Here is a 12,561-nt window from a genome sequence, read left to right as displayed (position 1 = left end):
AGTTTCATAAGTGTTTAATTTGAAATGTAAAGATGGCAGTTTGTGGTTTTAGGGGGTGAACACAGACTGTGGCTTGACAAGGAATAGTTCCAGGCATCGCGCCAGTGATCGTGAAATGTTAAAAGGAAAAAAAAGGGTTCAGAGAAATTGGTTTTTGCTATAGGAAATTAAGTCTGACAGTTTAAAGTTTTTTTTAAAGGTTTAATTAAATTGTAGTTAAACATTTCTAGTTCAAGACAACAAAAACATAAATACGTTGTAAATAAATCATGTGATTAAGACATTCTCAGGAGTTGTCAGTAAAACTGGAGTAAAGCTCAATATTTCAGTCTGTCCAAACCTCTGTGTCAGACACTGGAGGAAAGGCTTAACCAGGAAAAAATAAAAAATAAAAGGATATTTTGCAGATACAGATGACAGAAAATATACTTAAAAAAAACTACAGAACTTTAACTGTTCTGATCAATTCAGAAGAGTAAACTACAGAGAAACTGTGACACTGAACCAATTGCCATGTGAGACCAATGTATTTTTATCTGATGCCCGACAGGAAAAATAATCTGATGTTATATGATATCCAAAAACAGATTTTAATGTTCCCAATCTTTCTCATTTCCTTTAAATTAATAACATTTAAAGGTTAAATTTACAGGAAACAAGGATTAGGGCAAAGTCTCAAGGAGTAAAAACTAAGCTGTGTAAGAGAAGTGTGTTATTTTCCACTTTACAACTCTGATCATATTTACTGTACGTTCATGTTGTTTGTGCTATGAGATGATGCTGGTCTCTTGGTCCAGACTGAAATATCTCAACAGCTGTTGGATTAATAGCCAGGAAATTCAGGGTTAGCAGGGGTTGTTTTGTTTCCCCTGACTCTTCCTCTAGTGCCATCTTTAGGTCTGCCCTTAGCTCATAAACTTGTCCAGGGCGTCACAGGGCGTCACAGGGCCATGAGCATGGCTATAGATTAGTCTGCTCTAGGACTATCTGAGAACAATACTTATGACACCAAGATAAAGTCTAATCAAACTGTCCTGCAATAAATCCTCCTCCAAGTAGGTGATAGTGGTGAATTCTGGTTTTAGAGAAGTGTGGATTCAGCTATATGATGATTTCGGAAGATGCGGTTTGTCTGTAGCCCTTGGACGGGTTGATAAAAACTGACAGATGGTTCTTTTATTTTGTCCAACTCATTTGTATCACTGGGGAGAGGCTAAGTACCTGGAACACCTGTCAGTATAATGCAGTACAGTTCAGTAGCAGCACAATTATTTGAACACAAACTGAACATTATCATCTTCACTAAAGAGGACTTATTGCAGGACTGTTGTTAGACTGCAACACTTTCAGCTGGGTGTACCTAATCAACGTATGCACAGCTTTTTACAGTGGATTTAAAAAGCTGTGCATAGTGGATGTTTAGTGCCTGATATCCACTCCTGTGGTTAGTCATAAATGAATGTAGTCTACACAATGTGAAATTACCATCAGAGAGTTTGAGGCGATGTCTTCAAATGCCTTGTTTTGTTGGAGAAATGCTCTGAAACAAAGATTCAGTTTATTGTGATCCACAATACTAGTCAGAGAAAAACCAAATCCTCACATCATCATAATCTACATTTGATGCTCTAGTGAGTTTCTGGATCAGCAGGATGGAGTCAAAATGGCACAGAGGAAGAATATGTTGTTTTAATGCACACTCAATGTTAGTAAAAGACAGTCATTGCTGGTTTGGGTCTGCACATGGGATTTGAGTGTAATTATGTCCATCTATGGCTAATTGTGGAAGTGGAAATCAGGCAGATTTGGTTTTAAATCTACATGGTTTGCAGAGTTTTCTGCACTCGGCTACAATTTGGTGTTTTAGATTCGTGTTTCTACTTTCAGAGGCCTGATAAAAGTCAAACCTCTTGCTGGCAGAATTACTTCTACCCACACAGATTGCAAAACTGAAACAGTTTCTACAGGGCTTATTTCCTTCAGATAAACCTTCGAGAACTGAGAAAAGGAGCTGCACGTTTTCATATCGAGTCAGTTTCTTTTCTCAGAGCTTCAGCTCTTTAAATAAACACACTGCCTTCACTAGCAGGCAAAGGTGGATGAAGACAACTGAAGAGGGGTTGGAAGGCTCACTGTGGTCAGGTTGTCAGAAGTCGTTCACTCGTCCTCATTAAGTCAGTCAGCGTCCCATCATGCACTGAGATTGCTAATGAAGCATCTGAAAGGAAAACAAAATGAGCCGACTGCTGTTGCACAAGAAAAGCTCTAAATATCATTGAGTTACGTTAATTTACGGGTTACTGGTTGACATAGTTAGTTTCTTCGTCATCATCATCGGTGTCGTCGTCGTCGTCGTCATCATCGGTGTCGCTTTGAGCCGCCATTTCTGGTTTGGGTTGTGGACAGTCTAAAATTCAGTATCAGATAATCTGGATGTGACCTCAAACATTCCACTGTATTTCATGATCATCTGCTCGTTAGATTTTGATTTCATGTGTTTAGGTGGTGATGCGCATGCAAGACAAAAGGTCAGAGGTCACCAGCGTTACTGAACAACTGGACAGTAGCCTCAGCTGGTAGTTGGGCCCTAAACACAGACCTACATTTACATAAAGTCTTGTTGGGTTAAAACTTGTAAAGCCCTTTTTAGTAGCTTTTATGGAGTTTGTTGAAATTTCACAATAGTCTTCCAATAGATATCACTGAGGGGTGATGCAACTAACAGTTACTGGTATATTTTTTGATATTTAATTTAGTATGATTTAAAGCAAGGAAAATGTCTTGCATCAATGATCCTGGAACCATCACATTTTTGATATTTATACTTGGAAAAATTAAGGCTAAATATGTATGAGCACTTTAAATACTGGGAAACCATGTGCTGAGTACTATGGTGTGTTGTGATATGGCTGAACAGCTGCTAAATGGACCTGGTACATGAGCGGTACACACCTGGGGTACAGGTGACCTCTGATGTAGACAGTAGGGCTTCCTGTGTGAAACATCACTGAGGAAGAACTGAAAATCTAAGAACTGCTGCTGATGGACAGCGGAAACGAACTCACTTGCAATCTGTCCTGGGTACACATTCAGATAGTCTCCGTTATGTTCGAGGTTCACATAATCATTTCGATCTGTGGATGAAGAAGAAAATAAAAATTGCTGATCAATTCACACTTGAGCTACAAATGACACAGACTTCACTGTTGTACTACCTGAGTGTTTCCTTTATCTTTCTTTTTTTTTTTTCTTAAACTACCTGAACTGGGCGTTGAAGCTCGGCTCTGATTTGTTGTCGGAGGAGCCTCATCATCAGGCAACACCAGTCTACATTAAAAGAGAGATGCTTAAATCTAAATCTGATTTACAGGAAAAACAGGTTTGATATGTCTGTGCAGATTCTCAGTCATCCAGGTCATAGTAAACTGATAAAACTTAGAAAAAATAAACTGGACTAGATTTCTAGGTCAAAGACATTTCACTTCTCATCCAAGAGGCTTCATCAGTTCTGACAGGTTTGATAGAAAAAAAAAAACCTACATGTATCCTGCGTCTTCTGCATCGCTGTCTGCAGGCTGAGGGCCTGTAGGAAACACCAGTCAACTCAGGTCAGGCACCATCATGTGCTACAATGGCATCACAAATGTCTTGTAGGCTCAATTTGTTTACAAGGCTGGTACACTGTGATGTGTTGCTTTCAACAGGGAGCAGGCCAAGGTCAACAAGTCCCATGTTAAGACTTGACTAGCACTGCTCTTCCTAAATGTCTTCATGTTTGTGACTTACAGACAACAGTGCACTGACAGTGTCAGTTAGCTTAATGAACTGCAGTTAAAGCAAACATGACCTTACCTGCTTGGTTCTCATAACTTGGAATACTTCCTGTAGAATTAAAAATAAATAAATCTATCATACTTTTGAGAATTTTAAATAATCACAGTTAGAGTGTTGCCATGTTGAAGTGTAACAAACATAAGAGAAAGTGGTAGAGGTACATCTTTGTTCTTTTTATGTATGAAATAAAAATTATGTATCACTCATGACTTAAATGTGGAAAAACAGCCCGAAGGGAAACTGGCACAATGGGAAAGAAAAACATTATCATCTAAAATATTTTAAAAAAAGAAGGGTTCTAACCGGTTTCTATTGGGGTGACTGATCGGGGTCTCCGCTGAGTCCCAGGAACAGCTAAAGGTGAGCTGAGGGTCAAAAGAAATCAAATTTAAAAAAAAATCTGTGTAGACTCAAATCTCTGACATGAGATGATTCTGAAGTTCCTTTGTTTATTACTCAAAAACCAAAGCATGGATGAGAACCACAAAACATAAAATTTAGGTCAAATCATTGAATCCTAGCCTGGACTGAAAACAATCAGATAAACATACAAACATGGATGGATTGCATTTTTTCCCTGAGCACATCAGTTCTACCGAGGAGCCCCAGACTGAGAAATGCCCCGTTTACACCAGAAGAACTTTCCCCAGGGACCAGAAACCTTTTGTGCTCTGTGCGTTTCCACTGAAGGAAACCGGGATTGAAAAGTCCCTCGTCACAGAGTTATCGTTAGTTAGCAACAGCTGACAGGACCCCACTGGCTGTCATTTTAACCAGAAACAATGATGACCAGCAGAAGCTACTACCTGAACAATAAACAATTTCCACACTGAGCTTTGCTAACAAGATTGTTGGTGTCACTGGCAATACTGTGCCTACCCTGAAGTAGAAGCTAAAAACGTGCCTCATTATCTCTCTGAAGTCGCTGGGTGTCTCTTTGTAGTTGAACTATTAATGTTGCTGGCCGTGTGCCCAGGAGGCCCATCCATTAATACAGCTGTGTTTTGAGCCTTACTTTGGACATTACTGAGTATTGATGAATTGATTACAGTCAGAGTTAGTGCTGATTGAGGCCTCCTAGTTTTGGTAGGTAGGAACCAGGTGTGGTTTGTGATTAAAAGGAAAAAATAACTCACAGATGTGACAGATTGTTGGAGGAAGCAGTGAAGGAGTTCTGATCAGTGGCCGTCTGGGCTGCATCTCAATAGAGAGAAAGTGACCTTTATCATCATCGTTAAAGACCAATGTTAATGTCAACATTACATCAGCATTAGTTCAGTGTCAGGTTAATATCATTAAGACAAGAGTGGAGATTTTCAGATTTGATTTTGTCAAGTTTCGTTTAGACTTACATGGGCGGATGACGCTGAACTCAGAGGATCTGAGGGAAAGAAGAGACACATCAGAAAAAACCCAGCTGCTCGCACCATGGTCATTTCATTTCATGTGAAACTGAAGGTCTTAACTAGCAGAAGAAAAGACTTACGGTATGTATTCTTCTGAAGCATGTGTTTGGCTGACGTAGACTGGGAGTAAACAGAAATTGTTAAGAATAATTTAGTTGAATTATATTTGAAATGTAGTGTATTGACCATGAGAAGTGGGAAATTGTTGAGCTTAGTCTGTTAAAAAGATCCTTCGAAAAACCACAGGATGTAATATCTTGAGGTTAAGTCACAGCGAACAAGGACAGCAGCTGTTAAGCCCATGTTGTCATGGAGAGAAATTAGTGTGTTACAGGAACTAAAGATAAAAAGACTTTTACAGGAAATAAATGCAAATCATTTCAATGTCCCCACTGTGTGTGTAAATTACTGATATTTATTCTAATTGTATTTATTTGTGACACTTTTGACATTTGTTTGTGAATTGGATAAAGAAGTTATAAATGCTTTCATCTGTAGATCTGGTAACCCACACATCACCATCACCATCACCTAGACCGATTTGTCTGCACAGTATGAAGTGAGACGCCAGCTCACCCAGCACGCTTTTGTTCCTACAGTCCAGACAGACAACGGCCAGCAGGATAGTGGAGACGAAGATGGCGGCCAACACCATCAGGATGAACCAGGAGACATCCATGGTTCATCTGAGGAGGAGAGAAGAGGACGGTACGAGACCGCCAGAGCTTTTAGTCAGCTCAGTCCACAAAAGGTACATTTGGATTGTTATACTGTAGCTCTTAAAGCGCTCGTAACAAAACCAACATGTGCAGCTGAGGTTTGGTCAGATCCCCTGGACTTTATTTGGCAACACTATTTTGCTATTACTATTTTTGAAATTTCCTAAGAAGGTTTTTGTGAAGCACATTGTCATTTAGTACCAATTATGGCGAAACTGCTAATTTCATTGAAAAAAACAAAAACTGTATTCACATGACCAGTCTAAAAGTGTCCAAACTGTGTGTAGAAGGTTTGAATGAAGAAAATCACCATCACACACAATCTCTCTCTGAGATGCAACCTGACAGAGTTGGACCAACATCCTTGTCCTTAATGCTTGCCTGTATAAGAGCTTTATTATTAGGGCTGCACCTAATGGTTATTTTCATTATTGATTAACAATGATTCTCTCATTAAATCATTAAGTTGTAAAGCATCAGAAAACTGTACAACACCCTACAGCACAAGGTGATGACATCCAATGATGGACCATTACATCAAAGTCCACACATACTGAATGTACCATAATGTAAGATAAAGTGACTAATTCTAGAATTTGAAAAAGTTTTGACATTTTTGCTTTATAAATTAAATTATTAGCCGAGTTGCTGATTTACTTTTGATTAACTAATTGAGTAACCATCATAGCTCTAATATACTCTTCTTCTTCTCATTGCTCTGTAATTTGAAGTGCTTCAATAATTTTAAATTATGACCCATCCTCCACATTTGATTATAATTAAATAAACTCAAGGAAAAAATTAAGGGAGATGCAAAGCTTTAAAGGCCAAATCCGCTAATCTGTGTTACTGTCTCCCAGTATTCAGTGGAAACAAATCACTTAAACTGGAGGAAATAGCACAGTTTGTTGGGGACTATTTTCAGTGGTGGATTAATCCACATTGTGCTGCTCTAATAAAGAAACCCAGGAAAAACCTCTGACATACTGATAATCGGAAAATATCTGGTCAATAAAATGCTTTAGTGCCATTTTAAAGTTTGTTCTATGTTATTTCTGTTGTACTTTATGCTATTCTAACATATCAGAATACATTTTCTTTGTGTTTAGCATAAAGAGGGCTACATATCAGATAAGTATATTTTTCTGATTTAACCAGCTTGGTGTGGACATAACCTGGGATATGATGGAGATCGGGGCTCGGGGTGGACACTGGACCAGGGTCACCACAGACCTTAGAGCTAATCTACAGTACACATCATGCCATAGGTTTAGATGTTGAAACCTACAACTCTGTCAGTGGCGGTAAATTATTTTAAAAGACAAAATCCAATTTGCAGCCAAAAAAAACCTCAGAACAGAACTCATTTTGTCTTTATTCACTATTATGTACTTATCTATGAACACGTGTCAAGAGGAAACCATGTTTTAAAAATGAAATGGCCTGCTCTGTACTATATAACTGGTGGTTTTCACTTTCCTGGGGTGTCAGAAGATGAACCTGCTGATGATAATCTTCCTCCTGATCACAGAGGTGCGTCACACAGGAAGGAAAACCATTTCACATGTGGTACAGCCAACTGGTACAGCTCAGTTTTTTTCCTCTGTAAAGCTCAGTGCTGCACTTAAACAATCAGTCGATTCCAAAGCCTGGAAACGCACTTCACAGAAAATGCCTCCACTGGTTCAGACCAGGCATCGAAATCGCCACAGAAACCTGCCGCAAAGAACCTATTTGCTTACTCACTTCTAAACTACAAACGTCTGATTTCCAAAGGGTCTAACTCAGCTCCTCACACAGCACTGCAGTGTGATGGGCGGCCATCTTGTGAGTTGTGGCTCCATCTCTTAGCATGCCATGCACCAAACACACACGCCACAGTAAGCCCTGAAAGGTTTGATTAAAAGGCAGCCAACCAACACAATTAAGCATAGGAAGGCCAGATATGTGGAACGGAAGTGTGACTCCAGTAGGCAATGATAGATTTGAATCAAATAAGTAACTACTCTGCTGAGTCTTCAGTGAAGAACCAACATGAAAGTTGATCAAAAACATTTATCTTTATGAAAACAGGTGTGATGCAGTTTAAAATAAACAAAATGATCATTTAAAGTCAGGAAATAAGGTTCAAGGATGTTATTATCAATTCACCATATGTGCAGGACATACAGAAAATCGAAATACCGTTTCTCTCTCACCTAGTACTGGGTGCCATAACATTTAGAAACTACAATAGAATAAAGTAGAAAAAAATAGAATAGAATAAGAACTGGATTGGCGCAAGTAGGATAAATCTAAACGGTACAGGTTAAGAAGCATTCAGATGTAAAATAATCCATTACAAGTAAAAGTTCTGATTCCAACTCCTACTTAAGTAAAAGTAGAGAAGTATAATCAGACATAAAGTTGAAGTATCAAAGTAAAAATACCCACTAGGAAGACACAAACTAACTCCAGTAAGTGTTAGATGATTTTTTAAAAAACCACATTGATATTAATACTGATGCATGAATGTGTAGGCAGCATTTTACTGGTGGAGCTGCTCCGGGTGGAGCTACTTCTGAATACTTAACACAGTGTTGAATAGCTGACCTGTAATAATGCATACATTGTTAGTGAGATGGTTAAGTTTCAAAATCTGCTACAAAGTAAAAATGCAACTGTCCAATATATGTATTTGAGCAAAAAGTACTCAAGTATGAGTACGTTAAAATTGTTCTTAAGTACAGTGCTTTAGTGAATGCACTTGGTTATCGTTACTTTTACAGCCAGCAGCTCCCTGCTCAGTATTAGGGGATGACCCAGTTATTGATGATTTGGCATTTCAGGCTGTTTGATCTCAATGACCCAAATTCTTTTGCATGTTGGCTCAAAATTTGGTAAAAGTGTGTGCCACATTCAGATGCAAAGGAGTAAAAAAAAAAAAAAAGGTTCTGCCAGGCTTTCAGTTCTTTTTCTCGAGTTCTGGCAGGATCGGAGAGTAAAGTTATACTACTCTGGAAAGCCACAACTTCTCTGTTCTGCCTGAGACAAAATCCCACTGGATGCACTGTGTTGGAGGTCAGTGTATTTTGGGTACAAGTTGAACTTTGGCCTGCAACACCTGGTGGAAAATCAGCACATGCTGTTATAGCATGCACAGATGCGCTCTACTGTAAATAATGGCCTTACTTTGTACAATGTTCAACATGCACTTTTGGTGTACAGAGAAGCCCCATGATTCCAATGAGCCAAGATGGTAATGACTTGGCCTGTGGCAGCAGCACATCTAAAACATGAGCATTATTGGGCCATGAAGCGAACAAGGGTTTGGCTTCTTCACTAGGCCTCAGTGTGAAAACTGCGGGTGTGGTTCAGTGCTCACCCCGACCTCCTCCACGCGTATGCTGGGAATAAACTGAGGTTCCTCCATCATGAGGTCACACAACTAACACCTGAGGAAATAAAACAAGGGAAAACTCACCTACACCTGAGGACTAATGTCGACTGAGGAGACGGCTGAATGGAGGAACGGGAGGAGGGCTAGCGATGTTTCAGGGCCTATGGCTGGTCTTGTGTCCCCCACAGTATCTGGTCCACATGAGACTAATGTCACCAAATATCTGCCATGACTGAAGACCTCTTTGCTCACTTTCCTCTTTCTATTTTCCTGGCAGTTGTATGATCTGCACCTTCAGTGACCAGCTTGACTCTTTCCTCCCACTCTCTCTGTGACTGACTCTCCTCCTCTGTCACCGCTGCACCCAATCACCTCCTCAGTTGAGACGATGAGTTTCTTTTCACCACCTGCCCCAGATCCTCTAATGTTCTGTCTTCTTAGTGTTTCCTCTGAGAAAGATGACACCGATTCAGGTCACGTTTCTCCAGAGAGTGCTCTAAAAATGCAGAAAACACTTAATGACTAAATTCTCAGCACAAGATTCAAGTTACTGAATGTGTCACCAACCTCTGCAAAGGGTGACTCACTAACCAACCAACTACTGTAAAAGTTGAATGAGGTGTGTGGGATGAGCAAACTGCCCTCTTTCAGACGCTCAACTGCAACTGGTGATGGAAACTGGAAAAGGGGGCCTTCAGCAAAAACAGCAAAATGTCAGAGACAAAAAAAAAACAAACAAACACCTCGCACCAACCCGGAGATGTAACTGTGACACCTCAGAGTGTTGCCGGGTGTTAAAAAGCTGCAAAGTTATTTGAACGCTGCTGCAACCGTCTCAACATCCTCCCACCTACAAACAGGAAACCACACCAAGGGAAGGAAGCCGAGTCCTCCTCTTGTCTTCTGTCCTCGCTCGGCACCTTTTCTCCTTCCGTCAAGAGAAGACTCAGAAAACACGAGAGAGGAAAAAGAGGCCGAGCAGAGCAACCCCTCCCATGAATGAGGGAGGAGGGGGGACACCTGCTGAGAAAAATTAGAAAACACATCAGACACCACAGCCAAATTGATCTGATTGTGCAGGTGGAAACTTGGACCACCGTCCAAAGAATTTGACCCCCGCCTCATTAGGATTATTTAGACTAACTCAGCAGGGTCCATGTGCAACAACCAAAAACCTAAGATTGGTGGTGAAGAGGCACTGAGATCTTTCAAATATCACACTACAAGAGGTTTATGTTACAAGTAAAAGTCCTGTAAAACTACAAAAGCATGAGCAACAAGATGCAGCTATGAATAAAAGTACAAGGTATTCATAGGTAACATTCATTTTGCTTCAGTGCAGCTAAGTTTAAGCACTTGTGTTAAAGTGAAAACCTTCACATTCGATGCAATGTAAATAACACAAGCTTTAAAATCCATCTGTTCATTAGTGCCCATGTATCCCCGAGGGTTGGGGGGGGGGCTGGAGCTGGTCGCAACTGACACCGAGTGAGAAGCAGGGGAAGATTTTACAGCCACTTGAATTCGCTTTCCAGAAAAGGTCTTTGAGCAAATATCAGATGTTCCTTTTGGGCATGTCTGTGTTTGACTGACAGCAGCCAGAGCCATCTAGTCCACAAACTGACATCAACAGCGCACCTTCACTTGTTCCTCTTGTTGGCTTGTTCAGTAAGCTAAGGTGCAGGACGAGGTTGTGTTTATGCTTGTACAGCAAGTTAGCTAAGAAGGAGACTTTAGCATAAAAGCTCATTTAAGTACAGAGTCTGTGGTTCTTGTGTAGCAGAAAGAAAGAAGTCCCACTCAGACAGAACCAACACTACAGAGGGAGCTGAGCAGTGAAGTCTTTGCTCTGCTCCTCTGTAATTTAACCCATCTGGCACTTTAACCCTGGTGAAATTACAGGACAGACATTCAGCAGGGATGAAGACAAAAGAGAAAAACCGCTCCAGGAGGATGTCAGAAAGTTGAAGAGGATGCAAACAGAAATTAGTCACAAATGTTGATCCTTCTCAGACTTAGAACTCAGCCAAATCTGAAGACACACGGATTTCATGTAGTGCGACTTATACTTCTTGATGATATTATCATCTCTGATTTCCTAGAACTTGCCAAACTAATCTGCTGATAAATTGTCTGTACATCCATGGGTGAACTGAAAACAGGAAGTGCTACAAGTACCAAAACCTGAATACAGGCGGTGCAGCCGCCTTTACAAAGTAAAATCAGCCAGTATGTTGGCGTTGGCGTTTGCATGTTTACATCTATCAGATTATTTATAGATCTAAAACATTTGGCCTTACTCCATTTTCACACAAAAGTTTCACCCTGAGCTGACAAAACAGAGGGACGAGCAGATCCTCAGCAGTAAAAGTTTGCAGAACACCAACTATCAATTTATTAATTCAGACAAAATTAATTGGCAACCGTTTTAACTGATAATCAAGTCAATTAATTGCTGCTTTTATTTTTCAAGCTCAAGGTACACACTCATTGTAGCTTCACAAGTCTGACAACATCTGATTCAATGTTTGTCACATGACTACAAATTGAATTTTTGTAGGATTTGAACTGAGGGTTGAATCAGACCAGCTCTTTGAATACATTACCTTGAGCTATGGTACATTACACAAGGTCCTTTTCACTCTTTTCAAAATTTCTAAGGTAAAACACTTAATGAAATAGACAATTAGTGGATTAACAGATAATAAATATACCCTGCTTTAAAATACAAGGATGTTGTTCTGGACAGGATTTAAATTACAGGACAAACTGCATGTTTGTAAAAACAAAACAAAACAAAAAAAACATTGCTGCTTTATCATTAATTATGACTAGAGATGGGGTGAAAATTACCCAGCTACACAATGAATGGTGTTAAAATCACCACCATCCCATTGACACAGAAATCCCATCTGAACGGGATGCAAGTTCAGAACATAACCCCCTGAAAAAGGAAAAAAAAGCGTGCACAAGGTGAATTTACTTACTTCTGACAGACCCGAGCTCACTGTCTCTCCCCGTTTCCAGTGTTTAACTTCATCCAAGCTAGTTGTGAGCAGACTGTGGCTTCATATTTACTGCACAAGCATGACAATGGTACCACTATGAACATCTCTCAGCAGAACTGAGAACAGATGTAGTTCCCAAAATGTTGAAATATCCCTAAAGATGAACAAACGCTGACTGCTTTTAGCACCAGTTTTTTTTTTTTTTTTTACTTTGA

The 12,561-nt window shown here is 39.9% G+C and overlaps 1 protein-coding gene across 6 annotated transcripts; it reads right to left on the bottom strand.

Annotated features, from left to right (window-relative positions):
- Positions 1–3: 3 nt before the first annotated feature.
- Positions 4–10,419, bottom strand: lat (linker for activation of T cells). Of its 6 annotated transcripts, XM_020613212.1 has the most exons (13): positions 9,906–10,419; positions 9,423–9,834; positions 5,817–5,926; positions 5,321–5,360; positions 5,187–5,215; positions 4,971–5,034; positions 4,138–4,199; positions 3,853–3,882; positions 3,541–3,583; positions 3,260–3,327; positions 2,953–3,134; positions 2,295–2,407; positions 4–2,218 (listed from the first exon to the last, which is right to left on the bottom strand). In XM_020613212.1, exons 3-13 carry the CDS (start codon positions 5,917–5,919, stop codon positions 2,191–2,193), a joined length of 762 nt encoding a protein of 253 aa, XP_020468868.1. In that variant the 5' UTR covers positions 5,920–5,926; positions 9,423–9,834; positions 9,906–10,419; the 3' UTR covers positions 4–2,190. The 6 variants fall into 6 exon arrangements, with proteins under 6 accessions (XP_020468868.1, XP_020468867.1, XP_020468872.1 ...); XM_020613211.1 differs by having other exon boundaries at positions 9,423–10,419; XM_020613216.1 differs by having other exon boundaries at positions 3,066–3,134; positions 9,423–10,419.
- Between the last annotated feature and the right edge of the window lie 2,142 nt (positions 10,420–12,561).

The sequence above is a fragment of the Monopterus albus genome, unplaced genomic scaffold (assembly GCF_001952655.1).
Source record: "Monopterus albus unplaced genomic scaffold, M_albus_1.0 scaffold131.1, whole genome shotgun sequence".
Classification (NCBI taxonomy): Eukaryota; Metazoa; Chordata; class Actinopteri; order Synbranchiformes; family Synbranchidae; genus Monopterus; species Monopterus albus.
Note: the sequence above shows the minus strand (reverse complement) of the source record. Positions and strands in the feature narration are given on the sequence as shown.

Excerpts from the sequence above, each read along its gene's own strand:
- lat (XM_020613211.1), bottom strand. The coding sequence starts at position 5,919 with ATGGATGTCTCCTGGTTCATCCTGATGGTGTTGGCCGCCATCTTCGTC. Across the intron at positions 4,200-4,970 it reads TCCAACAATCTGTCACATCT|CTCACCTTTAGCTGTTCCTG; the intron begins GTGAGTTATTTT and ends TTTGACCCTCAG. Across the intron at positions 2,219-2,294 it reads ACTATGTCAACCAGTAACCC|ATGCTTCATTAGCAATCTCA; the intron begins GTAAATTAACGT and ends TTTTCCTTTCAG.